The sequence below is a fragment of the Vanessa tameamea genome, chromosome 19 (assembly GCF_037043105.1).
Source record: "Vanessa tameamea isolate UH-Manoa-2023 chromosome 19, ilVanTame1 primary haplotype, whole genome shotgun sequence".
In the NCBI taxonomy this organism is placed as follows: domain Eukaryota; kingdom Metazoa; phylum Arthropoda; class Insecta; order Lepidoptera; family Nymphalidae; genus Vanessa; species Vanessa tameamea.
The window spans coordinates 10,680,549-10,699,031 of NC_087327.1; the positions used below are offsets into that span (position 1 = coordinate 10,680,549).

At 34.8% G+C, this 18,483-nt stretch overlaps 1 protein-coding gene across 3 annotated transcripts; it reads right to left on the bottom strand.

Annotated features, from left to right (window-relative positions):
• Positions 1–3,790: 3,790 nt before the first annotated feature.
• Positions 3,791–18,240, bottom strand: LOC113402795 (bromodomain adjacent to zinc finger domain protein 1A). 3 transcript variants are annotated; one of them, XM_026643114.2, is made up of 25 exons: positions 17,886–18,240; positions 17,361–17,690; positions 15,531–15,720; positions 15,207–15,405; positions 14,430–14,629; positions 13,638–13,923; positions 13,235–13,376; positions 12,845–13,014; positions 12,606–12,730; positions 12,295–12,529; positions 11,906–12,100; positions 11,423–11,601; positions 10,929–11,114; positions 10,170–10,325; positions 9,695–9,827; positions 9,381–9,584; positions 8,744–9,018; positions 8,372–8,484; positions 8,139–8,293; positions 7,179–7,250; positions 5,610–5,715; positions 5,430–5,494; positions 4,956–5,095; positions 4,519–4,682; positions 3,791–4,156 (listed from the first exon to the last, which is right to left on the bottom strand). In XM_026643114.2, exons 1-25 carry the CDS (start codon positions 17,996–17,998, stop codon positions 4,018–4,020), a joined length of 4,272 nt encoding a protein of 1,423 aa, XP_026498899.2. In that variant the 5' UTR covers positions 17,999–18,240; the 3' UTR covers positions 3,791–4,017. The 3 variants fall into 3 exon arrangements, with proteins under 3 accessions (XP_026498899.2, XP_026498898.2, XP_026498900.2); XM_026643113.2 differs by having other exon boundaries at positions 3,796–4,156; positions 15,156–15,405; XM_026643115.2 differs by lacking the exon at positions 7,179–7,250 and having other exon boundaries at positions 3,798–4,156; positions 15,156–15,405.
• Between the last annotated feature and the right edge of the window lie 243 nt (positions 18,241–18,483).

The window sequence follows — 18,483 nt, forward strand, 5'->3', positions numbered from 1 at the left end:
TGACTACTTTATTTTATGAAATAACTAAAAAAATCCCATAGAAAGTAAACACCTACCTTGAACAACATTAATGAAATTGCAAATTTAGCAGTAAGTTGTGGTCATGACAAATGTCAACAGTTATTTTAATTGTGATATCATTGATATAATTCAAGTTGTATTAATAATAAGCTTTTAGTATTTTACGATATATACTAATTGATTAAAATAAAGTGCTTTAGATGATTGTCAGATTTGTGCTTCTTTTTTTGGAGTATAAAAATTATGTTAGTGCAGGGATATGTGCACTGACATATGAAGACAATTACCATACAATGTGCTTAAAATCAATAGAATTTTCTGTCATGAATGTCCAATATTCCTGACCATAATTTCGCCTAATTGGCTTATTTCAATGACTAGCCAACGATGCGGGAAGTACACCTAGTGCCTCACACTACACTTGTACTTTCAAGGGTAACAACGTGGCAAAAGTGACTACCGATGTACCCATGGGGATTCTTAATAGGGGAAGCCTTTGCCAAGTAATGGGATACTTGCTCAACATATTAAATAAATGCGCAATGTTATTCAAGTTTAGAATATACATTATCCACTTTAATATATAAAAAAAATCCAATGTTTATATAGAAAGAACCGAGATGGCCCAGTGGTTACAATGCGTGCATTTTAACCGATGATTTCGGGTTTAAGCCCTGGCAAGAATCATTGAATTTTCATGTGCTTGATTTGTGTTTATAATGCATCTCATGCTTGGCAGTGAAGGAAAACATCGTGAGGAAACCTGTATATGTCTAATTTCAACGAAATTCTGCCACATGTGTATTCAACCAAACCGAATTGGAACAGCGTGGTGGATTATGCTCCAAACCTACTCTTCAAAGGGAGATGGGCCTTAGCCCAGCAGTGGGAAATTTACAGGCAGGAAATAAATAATCTAAATTCAATGCCTTGTTTTAAATAAGGAATATATAATAAAATTAATAAAATGGCTCTGTTTCTGGTGCTTTATTCACTACAATATAAATTATTATAAAACTTATAAATTACATCAATAAATAATTGCAGAGAAAAAAATGATAATTAATACCTGAAAAACAGTGTACATACTGAAAATCAACATACTAAGTTAAGAGTGTAATGTTCCTTAAGGAATGCTTTTTGATCGTTTAATAAATTCACTGGGTTAACATTGGCCAGAATTAATACCAACATTTAATAAATATATCAGACAAAAAAAAAAAAAAACAATATCCACTCACGTTGCTGATACGTTTGCTAAATATAGCTCGTTAATTAAAAATTAAGTAAACAAAACATCCTCGCGCGTGGAAAAATTAAATAAAAACAACAATAGACAAAAAAAAATCACATTTCAAAGGAATTAATTTAAATATAAACTAGGTCTATGACGCCGATTCTCTAACACACTCTCTGAACAGAAGTAAAAGTATTGTACCATCTCTCTCATGTATAAAATGTAAAAAGATCTTCTATTTACAATAAGCGAAGTTAGTCCAATAAGTTCTGTTTAGAGATTGTGTACATGCTTATATGCTCATAGGTCTAATAATTAACATTTATATCGAGTACATAAGGTGGAGGAATTAGTGCAGCCAATAATTATGTACCAAATAACATATTACCTTAATAATACACATTATATAACAGCTGACTTAAACACCAATGTCTCTTTCTTCCATCAGTAATTTAACATATGAAAGAAGATGACCAAGCATTGTGTAACTAAACAAGTTTATGACTGTAAGGAGGATAGACAATTGGTACATTTTGTTTCTATTTCAATCACACGCTTTAATCAAAACTTCGCTTACTTAAGAATAACATCAGGTTTTTTTTTTTTCAATAATTAATTATTAAGATATATAGTATGGTCTTGTCGACTCTTTGAAAAGAAAGTAGTATTCTATTTACTTTAACTATATGTATATAATCTCCTATTGTATTAATAGTATACACACAATTTAACATTACATATTTCAACTTTTCAGGCACTGCTTTGTAATATGAATTACGAGTTAAGCACAATGTTATGTAGTCCATTTCAATATAATTAGAACAATTTATAAAAATTGAACTTGAATTTAAAATACAAAATTAAATTTAGAAATGGTTTTAAATAGAACATATGTCATAAGTAGGGCAACTGTTGTGACCACTCCAACTTATTGCAATACTTTTTTATAACTGAAGATGGAATCTGTGCATGCGCAACTTTATTTGGTTTTATATTGATGTTCGAGGTTACTGTCAAATAATAAACTACTAAGAGTACATAATTAATTGGACGTTCTCATTTATAATATCCTTCGCACGAATTATATTGAGATAGTTTATAAATTTATCATACAAAACTGGATATTTTTTTTGTAAGTTGAATAATTCTGACAAAAGATAATATATCTTAGTTTAAATGTCTTACAATTTATAAAACTGTATGAAATTTTTACAGAGCCGTTCACTTAAAATTTTTTACACCTTCACACTAAATTATAAGTGTTATGAACAATTAAATCTAATTTGTATTGTTTATGCTTTCTTTATTTTTACATTAGACATCTGTGTGCGTAACACTAAGACATCTTGTAAGCAAGTAACTAATGCATGCCGATTTATAACGTGGATTTTGTAAGTAAATAGATGCATACTATAAATTCCTCTTGCAAACTATTAAATACAAATAATAACTATCTTCACTAAGTTAAAAATTAAATGTCGTAGCATTATAAGTAATAAGTTTACATTACGCTTACAAAGCCTCTCAATAATCATGTGCATCGAAGCATAATTTGAACGAGTCAAATAGAAGTAACAATATTATACTATATACTTAGTAATTAAATATATACATAGTATTTATCCCAAAAAATAATGGCCAGACGAAATTGCCCAACCATTCAACTTAAACTGAACTCAAGAGAAATATATGTATTATTTATTGGAAAAAAATTAGAACATTTCTTTTGACCTGCAATAGAGCAACTGAGCAGAGCTAAAATAGACTAAATGCAACTATTTCAATACCTTACATACTTATTTGAAATGGCCAAAAGATTTTGTTACTTTCTAAACAGTAAAAGGCACAAAAGCCGTCTTATCGTCAATTTTATCAGATATATGAATAAACGTTCTTAACTTTTAGAAACTATCTTAATTTAAACCTAATTTTTCTTTTGTTTTACATCTAAGATTTTGTTCAAATATACAGGACTCGCTTAATTATCCTCCACAATTGACCAATTAAAAAAAAAAAGATTAACCTAGATTTTTTTACAAGTTTTTCAACGTGAGCGTTTTATACATCAATTCGATTCTATGGTTTAGTTACATAGATCACAATAATACTACAACTATATAGTCTATGGTACTGATTAAAGCACGACCTATTGAAAACTACCACATTTACCTCAGCGCGTAACTTTTACAATAAAGTGTCCTGCACTATGAAAGGAAGTTTTTAACGAAGCTTTTTTAAGCCTTCAAACAGAGCAACGTTCATAGTTTTCTATAGTCCCATAATTATTTTTGCAAAACATATTTTACTATTCGAAAATACTACACTACTTAAGTAATTGAATATAAAACATTACTACAATCACCGAAATATCATACAAAAATGGAAATATTATTGATCATAATAATCATTGATAAATGACATGTAATCCCCACTCGTATGCATAATTTTTGTTTCACTTATTTTTTATTTCAATGACGGCAAACATACGAGACTGAATGTATGTGAGAGCAAAAGAGATATTATCTCGCTAATCACCCGCATTAACGAACTATTTTGTTTCTGAGTATTATGTCCATATTACTAAAAACAAGTTTTCTTTGTGAAATTTGCACATTGGATGTTTGTAATGTTTAAAAGCAACTGAATATTTACAAAATCAATGTATTGTTTTGTAATATTTTGTTTATAGTGTTACATAATAGTTACGCTTTACTTCAATAGAGTAAGTAGTCCTTGAGGCGATATGGGGTGACGGTATATCAGTTTAACTTTGGCCTTTTGGCCCTGGGAGCATCTTCATCATCGAGCTCCTCGTTCTCAATGTTGGTATCAGGTAGCGATGGAAGATTTAATTCTGCACAGCGTTTATTAATATATTTCTCCAATCGCATTCCAGCTCTGAAATTGGAAAAAAAAAGTATTTATATTGCTGCTTGTTCAACTTGTTCTTAAGGTATAAACCTAATGCTAATGAACCTCAAAATTAAGTTGATTTGATTTTGTAGACTTATATTTGATTGGATATATATATAATTGTCCATAACAGTTATAGTTTACAATTTGCTACAACTCAATGATTTATCTTCACACAACAGTCCGCATATAAATACTGTCTAGACAATATTTTTAATTAAAAAGATCTAATTAATACATATAAATTAATGTTAATAATTGAGATAACTTCTCGGACAGGTTATATATTATCTTCTAACTACAAGTTATCTATGTTAGCTTTAAAAACATACAATATTATCACTTACTTGGCAACAGGATGTGTATCCTTGTTGTACGTGTAGCAGTTTGTGAATATCAACGCGACGTCATTCAGCATCTGTTCATTCGTCTCATAGTCTTCCTCATCTACTTTTGTCTTGATTGTATTGAAGTCCATCGGCTGATCGATGACATCAAAATAATCAGGTACCTGTATTCATTATTGTTAATATGAAATAAGAATTATGAAAGTGTGTATTTTCAGTGTTTAAAATATTGTATATTTCGATTTTAAAAAGCAGTCATTTGTTATATTATATCTCATTAAATATTTTTTTATGTATTGGAAAGGGAATGCCTATAGATTAAACTTCCTCAGTCCCAATTTTCATAAATATAGCACAAGTTCCCAATAGAATACACCAATCACAGGAATCATTAGTTACCACAGACAAAGATGAAAGCCAAATTAATTAGAACTTACCTCTTCAACAGTTACAGGATCATGGAACGGCCAGCTGTCCTTGTGTTTCATGGCGTCTCGCAGCAGCGTCGCCAGTGACTCTGGCTCGAGTCGGGCCCTCTCGAGCGCTTCCCGACTGCGTTTTTTACTTGCCCGCTCTTCTGCAAACATATCATTTATATGGTTAGCGATATTATAACCACTTTTTCATTCATTCATTTGTGTTCGAATGTTCAGCGGTGAACAAAAAAAAGCGAAATCGTTTGTATTTAATAACAAGATCCCATTTCATCTATTTTATAGTTCTTACATACCTTAGCAAACATCATAAATGTGAATATTTAAAAGACAGTCGCAAAGTAAATTATTTAATACAAAGGATAATTTCACTTTGCTTTCAGTTTATTTAGCAAACTCGAGAGTATAAGTGTACATACAGTAAATGAATTCGTATCAAAGTTTAATGAAAAAAATATATTTAATAACATAACTAACCATGGATACCGTTTGTAAGAGATTTTGATTTTCTATTTGAAGTACCATTTATGTGTTCCTTTGGTCTGAAAAATAAGGTTGATGTTATAATATATATAAAAAAACACAAAAAACATAACATACCACAGTTGGCCGTGTAACTGCCGCCAGGTGTAAGGAGTACTTATAATGATAACTCACTTGCGTCCTCTCTTGGAGGAGCCTTGCACAGACGTCTCCTCGCTCGCCCTCGACTTACGCGTCTTCAGCTTCACCAGTGCAGTGTTGTACTCGCTATCCTCAGAATCTGTACATATAAAAATTGCAATGCTTTACGAAAAATCTTCATCAATAAGCGAAATATTTCTTGATAAGCGACAGAACGACAATTATTTTAGGCACTTGATCTTAACACCATGTTTTAGTATGATTTTAGTATTTGATCAATGGTTGCCAAGCTAGCGAGAAAAGCAAGCCTGAGTTTCACAAGTTAAGATGAAAGAGATGTTTTAATGGCGAACCCTTGCCTGTTAAAACACGATGACGATATTATCGCAATAATAATGCCGATAATTACAAAAACTGCATTACAAATAGCTGACAAGTTATCGATATAAATTTAGCCCAACAATTATAGCCGTCGACGACGAACAGAAGCAAACACCAACAAAGCGATGAGCTGACATCAGAGATATTCGACATGTTATGTGGATAAGAGAAGACGATTATGAAAAGCAATGACTAAAACCATATTCAAACCATATATAATAAATAATAGTTATTTATTTGTCCCATATATAATACTATTCATACAAGTTGTAACTTCGTACAGATGTTATAGTCACTAGTTATGTTTCTGTCTTTTTAAAAGGTTAATTATTATTACAAAAATGTTATCCCAGAAAGTCTTGCACACCGGAACAGTCACTATTGCTAAATTTAATAAAAAATCCGGCTATTGAAATTTTTAACCTATACCAAAATAAAAAAGTTGCTGAATATCTTTCGTTGGTTCTTCTTAAGCCGGGGTATTTTCTTTTCCGAACCGGTGTTAGTTTTTACTTTGACTATCAATAAGTGTAATGCTTCAATGAATAAATAAATGTAAATTTGCAACACATGCCGGATATTAGGTATTTTAAACCGACTTTGAATAATTATTAAATGAATAAGCCTTAAGTAGAGCAATAACTTTGAAATACTATGATTCTGAAACTCAAATCAGCTAACGGCTTCCAATATTCTCATCAAATATAAGATATACAAAGTTAATGATATTAGCAAATGAAAACAAGATGCAAGCCCAGCATTAGATGATATGAAAAAAAAATGCGTTTTTATACCGGAACTGGTACAAGGTTGCGGTTCATATTCCATGCGCATAAAGTTTTAATGGATAAGAATTAAGTACTATGATATGATAAATTATTATTTGAGTATGTAATTGTTTAGATTACATTCATCTACCAAAAGTATTTTAAGAATAGTTTAATTACATAATAAGTCCTTTTTGTCCATATGTTTCAACGATATCGCGTTAATTTAATGAAATGTTTATTTGTATTTAATCCTCCTATGGTTGGAAAAGGCAATACGTTTCCGTAGTATTTAATTAACATACTGTTATCTAGCCTAATTAAAATCAGTGATTTCCGATGAATTCCGAACTCCGAGTACCAGCACCGGCTAGAATGGCAGCGAGAGTTAGACTCGAACGAAAGAGAGTGAAGTGATTGGAGTGAGCGGCAGCGAGAGGGCAGAGGGACGAACCCGAGGAGTCCCTGCGCGCGTAGCGCTGCGCGTGCGACGGCGCCGCGGCCGCGCAGCGACGCCGGCCCGCCTCTTGACAACGAGCGGGGGTTGACACTTGGATTATACAAACTTACGCTATTGCAACGGTATGTTGTATTAAAAACCTAATCGGAAGAGGATGTAATCGATTTTTTTTTTTACTTTCCTACTCATAAAATATTCTATGGAGTCGTTTATATTTATTTTTTATTTACTTTTAATCTACATCAGAATTTATATTATGCGATCCGAAGGAGAACAGAAACGTAAATTACTTCAAGCAGACAACCGTCACTCGAATGGTACAGTTTGCATAAAAATGTTTTGTGTAAATAGTTTTTTTATTAATTTTGAGATTTCGTTCATTATGAATATTTGGTACTGAGGCTTAATTTATATGGTAATGATAAATAAATAAATTATCTGGGTCTCAGTAGTAAGTACAGAATATTTTTTCGCATTCATTATAAAAAATTCAATTACTTTTTGTTATAAAGGAAAAATACATGCATTAAGAAAAAAGCAGCAGCAACGACTGAATCGATAATGACTACTCTAAGAATGGTGCAGCGATATGCGGAATTAAAGAGCAATATGCACATTGAAACAATCGGTTCGTAGTTTTTTTTTCTATATTATTAATTTTAATATAAAATGTTTGCGTAACATTAGGGGGGGGGGGGGCAATACAACTATGGCGAAAATCCGTTCCTATTCTTATTAGGATCGCATAGCTAATTCAGCTACTGAGGAACATTCTCACGCGGGTTCGAATTCCTTCTTTATTTAATCCATACGGCTGGTGCGAAGTATATATTAAATTTTGTAATGCATTCAAGCCAAAAGCGACATCGACTAAAACATAGCATAAACATATCGGTATATCGTCGACGGACCGGACTGCGCTCGGACGTAAGAGTACGTTTTAGAGAGAGCTACCTCGCTCGGGCGCCTGGCAGGCGTCGCACAGGAAGCGGCGCGAGAGGCGCTGGCGCGGCGCGGCGCACTCGGCGTGCAGGCGCGCGCCGCACGCGCGGCACTCGGCCGCCAGCCGCCCGCCGCTGCCGCACGCCGCGCACAGCGCCACCGCCGCGCTGCGGGTTACACTGACTCTGAGCCGCTCGTCGTACGCGTTGGATCGGCGAGTTGACGTTTCAACTCCTCGGCGTTACCTGTCGTCTAGTGCGTCCTCGGCGTCTTCGTCCGTGTAAAGTTTTCTACGTTTCCTCGGCGTTTTCTCCTTAGGTTTACATTGATCGCAGAACCAGTCGCCTTCCGGTACTTTCTGTGAATATAAAAAAAAACAATCGTAGTAGACTAGAAAGCACCGAGAGAGCGAAGAGTTACTGAATTGATCTCTAGTCTGATTTATTTATATTTGTCGTTAATTACCTTCTTCTTTAAGCCCAACTGATTGCATAGGAACAAAAAAAATTCAATATATAGTAGAGAAAGTATAAAATATATATCATATCTATCTAGATCGAGAGATATGAATATCAAAGAAACTAATTCGATCGACTAGACTAAATGTCACAACGAACCGAGAGCTTGGGCTTGAGGCAGTAGAGATGGTGGCCCTTGTTGCAGCCGTCGCACAGCAGCATGTTGTCGGGGTCGGCGCGGCGGCGACACACGCGGCAGCTGGCGTGCAGCACGCTGGCCGCCCAGCTGACGCTGCTGTCCAGCGCCAGCAGGTGCAGCACCAGTGACGCGAAGCTGCGGCTCTCCATCAGCGACACCTCCCAGCGTTCCAGCGCCTCCAGGTCCATCGGCTTGTTCCTGGCTTCGCGGTCCTTGCGCTCCTTCTCGTCGAGACCTGGTGATTGGAAGTTAAATTAGCTTTAGACTTTTATATGCCTTGATTCGGGCTCATAAGATACGATGTAATATATAAAAACAATCTTGAAGAATATCCGACAGCAGAGAATCAATCCGTCACAACCAGAGAGAGTTATGCGTAGGACCGATGTCTTTACGCGCTGAACGAGACACGGTGTTCTAACACTACTAACATTTATGGGCAAAAAAATTTAATGATTTTTGTAAGTCAGACCTTGGATCTCTGTAGTCGTACCACACTAGCACTAGCTACAAGCCAATAAGGCGGTAAATAATATATTATTTACAATAGTTATTACATGTCTTTTGTCAATAATAATAATAGTGTAATATATTTACCAAGTGGTCGCTTGAGATATTTCTGGTGTATCGACTGTGCGACTTGCAGCAAGGCACACGCGAGCCCTCGTACTACGTCGGGCTTCGCACCGCTGTCCTCTTCGGGCTCCGTCTTTACACCGTTAACTTTTGGTGTTTCCAACCAGTGACCAGGATCCCGGTATTTATTCTCTGCTATCGTTTCCAATTCTGATTGATCTATATCTGTGAAAAAAATAGAACTTCAGCTATATATATAGAATAAACACCACAAGGTATTCAAATATTTTAACTAAAAAAACTTATTTCGGGTTAATTATTCCCAGTTTACCTACCAGTGGGTAGTTTGAGGTGACCATCGGGCTGGTGGTAATCATCGCGGAACTGTTTCCCCGGTCCCCAGCTGAGGTAGTCGGCCTGCTTGTCGTACCCGCGCAGCATTATAGTGCCGCGCCACGCCTCGCGGTCCTGCTCACATACAACTTGTTACAATAAAAACCTAGTTTCTAGAGCTTATACCTGCAAATCTAATCTAATACCTGAGCATTGCACTCATGTTTTGACATGTCAGTTCAGTTTGGTAAGTATTGACAAACCTTATTGCTACCAATAAAAGATTTGAAATAAGAGAAGGAAATAAATTTTCGAAAAATGTATATTCATATAAAATATTTTCCCGAAGTTTTCAATAATGATTATGATCGAATTTCGACGACTATTGTGTATATTAATTCAAATAATGTATGAAATTAAACATATTTTTAATATAAACAATTAAACATTCAACAAAATCAGATGCACAACAATTACCTTAACTTTTAATGCACCGAGACATCCATGGAAGATCTTCTCTTCCAGTTCAAGGATGTGATCTCTCAATGACAGTTCTAAAGCTTCAGATAGAGAACAATCGGGGGCCACGTATAGAGACGGCTGTATTTTCCTCGGTCTCGTCGATGGTGCGTGCTGAGTGAAGACAAATCATTGGTTATCTGATACACATTATAAATGATAATGCAACAAGTAATTAATTTTAATTCAAAATATATTATTTTTAATTCATTAGTTGTTTTATAATAAACAATTTACTGAAAAAAGTATAACACAAAAGTGACGCCCAGTAAATTTGTAATTGAAAGGGTTTTAAAAAGTCTACACCTCCACACTGCTATAGTCAAGGTTAGCTATAGTGAGGGTTAGGTTATAAAGGAAATTGACCACATGTGTATCCACACATGAGGTCAATTTCCTTTATCACATATAGGTTTGACAGAAAGACATTATTACCAAGGTTGGTGGTAAACTTGGCAACTACGATTTTAAGTTCTTTCGATTTTATGAGCCGGGCATTAACCCTTCAAACCAAATCACTACAATACTAAATATTACTGTTGGGCAGTAGAATATATGATGAGTAACTACTCAGACAGGTTTGCACAAAGTCCACCACGAACCATGTCACCAGTCACCATGAATATTCGAAGCAGTCTTCAGTCAAAATGGCTCTGCTCTGTCATATTATTATAATAGTAGATACATTTACAAAAATAAAACTTCAATATTGCTTACCGGAGTCACTGTGGGAGAGAGTAAATGCAACGGACACTTCTTAACATAATCTACAATATTCGCCTTATCGAGCTCTAAAGTCTGTCGTAGGTCACTCTCTCGCAGGCCACGTTTGTTTAGAGACTCTATAAGTGCCTCTATTTGTTCTTCTGTGTTGTACACCCACCATTGTGGTCTGAAGTCACCCTGGAGAAAAATAAAAACCTATATTAGTTTTTTTTGGATAGCGTAATCACAATGATTCATACATCTTTTGATGTATAATAATTTTATTATATAGTCATCAAACATATAGTATCAAGTAAATATGGAATTAATATATAAAAGTTTTTTTCCATACATATGTATGGAAAAAAACCTTACCAAGTTAATAAGTATTATTTAAAATATAAACTCTACTTTACTTCAGTGTAAAGATATTTTAAAGGATAAATCACTCATTACTAGATGTCATAAGAGTGTACCAACCATTATATTTATTAATACCAACTGACCTTCCCATGCACGTAGCATGTGTCAATATGTGCAGAACAAACGAGTAAGTCGCGACATTGCTGCACAACCGCGTCCGAGCCGTTAAGCTTTTGACTCAGTCCGTTCAAGTTGGCGAGTGGCTTCTTTGGGGAGCTACCGCGAGAATTTGCCCCCGATTCGTTCTCTTTGTCGCTTCCCGCTGAGAAAGTATACACAAAGAATAATTTAATATCACTTTGATAATTTCATCCTCCTGCCCTTATCCCAACTCTACTTGGGGTCGGCGCAGCATGTCTTCTTCTTCCATACTTCTCTGTCGGACGTCATCTCACTAGTAACATTCTTTCTAACCATATCGTCTTTCACACAATCCATCCATCGTTTCTTGGGTCTTCCCCTACCTCTATATCCACTATATCACTTTGATAATATTTGTTCTTATTACATATACAATATTAACCAACGAAATAACACATTATAAAACGTAATTTTTACACTCTCACCCTGCTCCTTCTGGCGCTCTCGATCTCGTTCGGAGTGGAAGAGCTCCGTGACGTAGGCCATGACGTCATCACGCGGCGCAGGCGGCGGTGGGAGGGGCTTGTTGCGACACGGCCCGCGAGGCTCCGCCCCCGCCTCTACGAACAGCCCGGCGACGCGTCGGGTCAGCCAGTATCGACGAAATGCGCGGTCTGTGCCTGGAAGTAGGAAATTGTACTTTTTTACAAATCCATTACATTCATTTTAAATAACTTTTGTCTTTAACAATTGTAAACATACACAAAAAAAAAATACAGTCAGTGGGGTCCAGATTACTAAATAAAACATGATTTTTTTAGAATTAATTTTGAGTATTCGCCCATCAGAGTTATATTAATTTAATTCATCTTACCAACATATGTTGTATGGTCGAAAAGCTGAGCTTGCATCTCCTTCAACTTCTTCTCATATTCCGCTCTCTTAATGTCACTATCTTTCTTTAGTTTTTCTATGGCTTCTTTCAACTCCTCGTCTGCTGCCTTTGCTTTGTCACCAGTTAGTTTAAGCTCCTCTTTCTTTTGTGCACTCTCTTTCTTGAGCTCAATGCGGGCAGCTGATAGTTGTGGTTCACGTTTGCGTTCATTTATCTAAATATAAAAAATGTATTAAATGTAATAAAAAAAGTAATAAGAACATTATAATGATATACAAGTCTCAATATACCTGTAAAGTCCTCAAGGCATGTTTCAAGTTTTTGTATTCCTCCAACTTCTCCTCAACCTGGTCACGAACTGTCGCATAGCTCATAATTTGATTCATAAGGCACTGTAAAATCTGGAACTTATCATCTGAAAACGAAACAATTTTAAACTTCAGTTTGACTTCCACCGGCCAATATTAGAAGCCCGTATCTAAGAGGAGGCAAACATGCCCATCATCGACCGGCGTCGGACGTGGCTCACCCAGCGGCAGGTCGGCGAGGTGGCGCGCGCGCAGGCGGCGCAGGGCGGCGGGGCGCGACGTGCGCAGGCGCAGCGCGGGGTCATCGGCGCTGCTGTAGCCGCCGCGCTGGTGCAGGCGCCACGCGGCGCAGCGCGAGCCCGCCGCGCCGCCCGACGACAGCAGGTGCAGCCTGCGGGCATGCGGGCGGGTCAGCCGGGCCAGCTCGCACCGGCCGCGGAGAGCGGGACGAGCGAGGACGGGGCGGTATTGCTTATGCGTAACATGTACTTAATAATTATGAAGGTGAATGAGTTCATTTATATAAAATACTAAAATAACGTAAGTTTATCTAATTTTTTCGTTCATATTTTATTATATATGATGTAATCGCTGAGAAGACGAGTACTGACCGCAGCACCTCGCTGACGGTAGTGGGGTCGAGCGGCAGCTTGCTGAGCGCGGTGCCGAGGTAGGTCTGCGTCCACTTGCCCGCCTTCGTGGCCAGCTGGATCGCGCGCAACGTGTCCACGCCGCTGTCCGGCTGAACGACCTCTGTAATGGACCATAACAATCTATATAGAAATTTATTATTATTAATTCAATGTTATTCATCTAGTGATTTCGGTAAAGTCGATTACTGGGCCTAAATAGAAACGAATTTAAAGATTAAAATGTTGAAAAAATAAAAATTAATAATATAACATTCTTAGAGAAGCTGGAATAGATTTTCTTTAGCAACTGGTTTTACAGTAACTATTCTGTCTTGGTGTGCAAACAAATGTTTTAATGTTGTTATGTCAGACGATATCTTACCAACAGACTCCTGTATCCGATTGCTTTCATTATACTCTTCAGCTTCGTCCTCTTGCAAGGAGAATATTGTTGTAAGTAGCATTTGTACTAGTTCACTAAATATCCAAGCATGTTCTTTATGTGTCAACGATTTTCTAAAAGTCTCAAAGTCTAGTTCATTGTGAAAAACATCTTTGACTTTTAACAGCTCGGAGAAATTATGTACAAATTCTAGCACAGAGAGGAAATCTCCAAAGTGCTTATGTGGAATCCCTTCTACTTCGACTGGAGTGCCTTTTGGTATGATCTGTAGAAAAAAAAAACATATCAATTACATATAAATTCATATTGTTCTTTGTTCCAAATAAAGAGTACTCTTGAAATTGATTTATGGTTTATATAAATGTATTAAGGGTTCTGATAAATATTAAGGTCTGTTAGGTACTGATTATACAACAATATTTTAAAGTCTTATAGAAATACTAAACTCTATCTAAATATATAGACATTCATCAGTGTAGCCACTCATCAAGAGTTCTACTCCCCAAAATCCATCAAATTGGAACACAGCAATAAGTATTCATAGAAAAAGTTGATTAAAAGTGTAGTGTATCTATTACCTAACACAAACATAATTAAAAAAAATTTATTGGATTATTCACAAGGTAGGTGACCATATCTATATTTTTTTATTAAATGATATATTTTAATGTTTAATAACTCCTATTCAATACTCCTTATTTTGCGACAGCAAAATGTAAATTCTACTATGGTCTACAAACTCAGTTTTCTAAGATTAATGTCAAGCTATACCTTGTGATCTTCCAACTCCTGGTCTTCCTTAACTTTGTGCCACTCCTTCATATATGCCATAAGTCTCGCATTTTTCTCCTTCTTCTTTGCTTTCTCTTCCTCTCTTCGCTGACGCATTTGATCTTCTGCTCTTCTCATCTTATCCGCCAATTCTTGCGCCGATTTTCTTGCTTCTGGGTCCATTGGTGTTTTAGGCTTTACTGTAGTCAAAAAATACATATTAAGTGACTGTTACATATATTGTAGGCAGTATTTCTTACAGTAACTATAATATTACGCATAGTAATAATTTAACAATGAATACTTTATACCTTTGGATTTTAATGAAACCACAACAAGGATAGCTTGTTAATACAAGGAGGAACAGTAACTTGTTACTGTTGCTATATAAATACTTAAAATTAGAATAAACTAAATAAAAAGTTAACTCAAGCCTCTGCTTTTCCTTTTCTAACTGATAGTAACTACTATTTTTTGATATATACTAATAAATTAACTATAATTTTTTTGCATAGCCAAATGCTATATAACCTAGAATGGTGAAGGATTTAGAATGTAATATTATTAAAATAAATAAATTATAGTAGGTGACACTTTGCAGTGTGACCTGCTTTAAAGTTAGACTATTGACTTGACAAGAGTGATATTCATATACTTATATATTACTAGGACAATCGACAAGTAAGTGTAATACAATATTGATTAAAATAATCTGTATTTGTATACCTTCTGTCTTATCTGTTTTTTTGATAAATTTGTCCATTGACTCTTGTCTACCTTTCTTATCTGGACTAGGTCTCTTCAGCGACTTAATTAGTTTAGATGCTGAACCAGGCTTCATTGGCATCTTTGAGGATGACGGTGGGGACATGCTTGTCTTTATGAGTTTCTTTGATGATGGGAAGTCTGGTGGATTTCCTGTGAAGATCTGGTCGAAGTTAACTTTGGCTATGTTGTATTTTTCTATTGCTGATGTCTAAAAACAAAATAATTAATTTAAGACAGTTAATAATACATTTTTTTTATTCTTACTCATTACATAACTGCTTATTTAAGCTTAGTTATATTTATTTTGCTTGTAGTTAGTCATAAGTAACATACCTTAATACCAATTACATTTCCCGGTGCAACAAATTGTTTTAGGAACAATCGATTTTTGTCCCTTGTATAGATGCCTTTACGACGACGAACCCTGTCATAAGGTGCTGTGCCAATCTGTCCTGCAGCGGCTGGGTCATCATCAAATTGTTCCACTTCATAGCAATATGCCGAAGCCGGGAGCATGCTTTTACTATAAGAACAATCACAAATTAATTTATATTTGACAATAAAGTATGTTAGTATAGATATAATTGAGATTAGGAGGTATATATTTATATTCAACTCTTAGATCCACTATGCATTCATGGCTTTTATATAATTTTCATAATATATATAAATATATATTTATATATACATATATTAATATCTAGATTTTATTCCAAATGATGTACTGATGAAAATACAACATTCTTTGTTAAAATTAACAATTTATAATTAAATATGTAAAAATTTAAAAAGCAAGCTGTTCTCTACAATATATTTGATAATAATATTTTCAAGTAATATAATTACTCTTCTCAAGTATAGAATATTCTATAATAACTGTTTCTTTTTTTTAATTAATTATATGTTGATTGGTTTTATTTTTATATTCAGTTTAAAAAGCTTAGATAAATTGATGCAATTAAAAATTTGATTACCATATTTACATATAGATTTTCCTCATCAATTTAAACTGTGTATATATAATGAACAAATTCATTCAATAATTACAAATCTTTAACAATACCAAGTTATTGGAATAAACTTCTATACTAATATACAAAGGTAGATTAAACCAGTGTTACTACATGCATGCTATATACTGCAAGCTACCGATCTGGGTAGGTTGCAGTCCTCATCCCACCCACTCATCAAATATTCTACTGCCAAACAACAGTAGTCAGTATTGTTGTATTCCGGTTTGAATAGTGAGTGAGTCGGTGTAACTACAGGCACAAGGGACATAACATCTTGGTTCCCAAGGTTGGTAGCACATTGATAAAATGAGAAATGATTAATATTTCTTACAGTACCAATGTCTAGGTGCAGTGATCCACTAACCAACAGGTGGCCCATTAGCAAGTCCACCTACATTTATAAAATAATTATAATTTAATCAAATCTAATTACATTCTCACATCTATCATAAAATATTGTTTCTTGCTTCTGAGTCCATTGGTTTGATGACCTTTTTTGTATTATAATATATATTCAGTGCACTGTTTGCATGAAAGGTGGATTTAATGTCTCTGCATAACCTAGCAGGCAACCTCACATACATATCACACAAGTATGTATCAAAGATAAAGCAAAAGTTTAGTCTTATTAGAACATAACATAATTGAATTTGACAAACATTTCCATCATATCAGAGAACCTGTTTATGAATAAATATTACCAATTAAACTTAGAACCATTAAATAAGTGGTTCTATAAAGTGGAATAAATTTAAATATACATTTTTTAGAGTAAAAAATTTGATTAACTCCACTTATAAGATGTATTTGAATGTGAAATGTAAGTTATTTGTATAACTCAACAATTTTTAAGTGAAAAATGACTGTTAAATATATTACTTAGATGGAAATTGTCATGTCTTGTCAATTATTGTTAATAATTTTAAAAGAAATTAAAATTATTAACAATAATTCTTACCATATTTGGTGTAATTTTTAACCATGATTAAACATTTTCCTTATAAACTTTAATCAATGTGATAAGAAGCCACTCAAATATCAATTAATATGTTGAATTGCATAAATATATATTTATTTTATATATCATATTATTATTTTTTTTAATATTACTTATAAAAAAATGCAACAAAACACTGTCTGGATGACTTACCTATCTGGATGCTGTTTCTGTGCTGTGACGGAGAGTACATGTGCCTCTCTCCAAATATCACCTTCAAGACAGGCTTCTACGGTCTCACCAACAAAGAACCTTTTCCTCACATAATTGAACAGATCCTCTGACATCTCTGCAAATGAGCTCCTCTTGGTCTTTGTTGCAAGGTATAGGATTGGTATCCGGAGCTCCATGGGAAAATCCTTTAATGATCTCCGGGCTGCCTTCTCGCTTTCCAAGGCTTCTGCATACGTCAGGTTATTCTTCCCCGTCATCTCACATGTCCACACCATTGAATTGACCAGTATGATTCTTTCACAATATTCCCTGTGAAAATAATCGCAAAATGTTGAATAAACATCACGAAAAAATGACGCGCACCGATAAAATTGTGAAACGTTGTGTCACGCTCGCGTTAATGCACAGCCTGCCGCGCGGAATCAATGTCAACCGTCCTCTTAGCACACATTTGATTAAGATATTCGCAAAATGCGCGAAAATTATGTTTCTTATTTTACTCACTCATAATCCTTGAATATCTCGTCGGTGATCTCGCAGTGGAACACCTCATCGTCGTCCCGCAAATACTCCGACACATTTGATTTCTCAAAGGCTTTTCTTTTCAACAGAGGCATGTTAAGAGTTCGCGGGTCAGAACGGTGGGAAAACGTATAACAATAAGTTCTACAATAACACTTTTAAAGATATCACTTAACTTCTTCCGGCACATCGATAGCCGTAATCTTTCTTGTAAAACATTAGTAGTATATTAACAATTATCAAGATTAGTAAAGTGAAAATTGTTGCGTGGTTTCGGTTGACAAGCCAAAAAACGGCGCGCTAGGCGCTTCTTTTTACGCCAGAAACATATGAACTGTGTGGCTGACATTAAAAAACTACTATTTGGTACACTTTTAACAGATTTTATAGATATATTTTGTAAATTTTTACGAAAGTACAAGACATTATACTGTGTTTTCAAATATGTAATAAATAATAAGATTAATTAAATATACTTATAAAATAGTTTATGTATTCTGTATTTTTATTAAATAACAAAATTACATTTACTCTAAAATATAAATGTTAATTATTTTCCCTGTTTACTTTTTTTTAATTA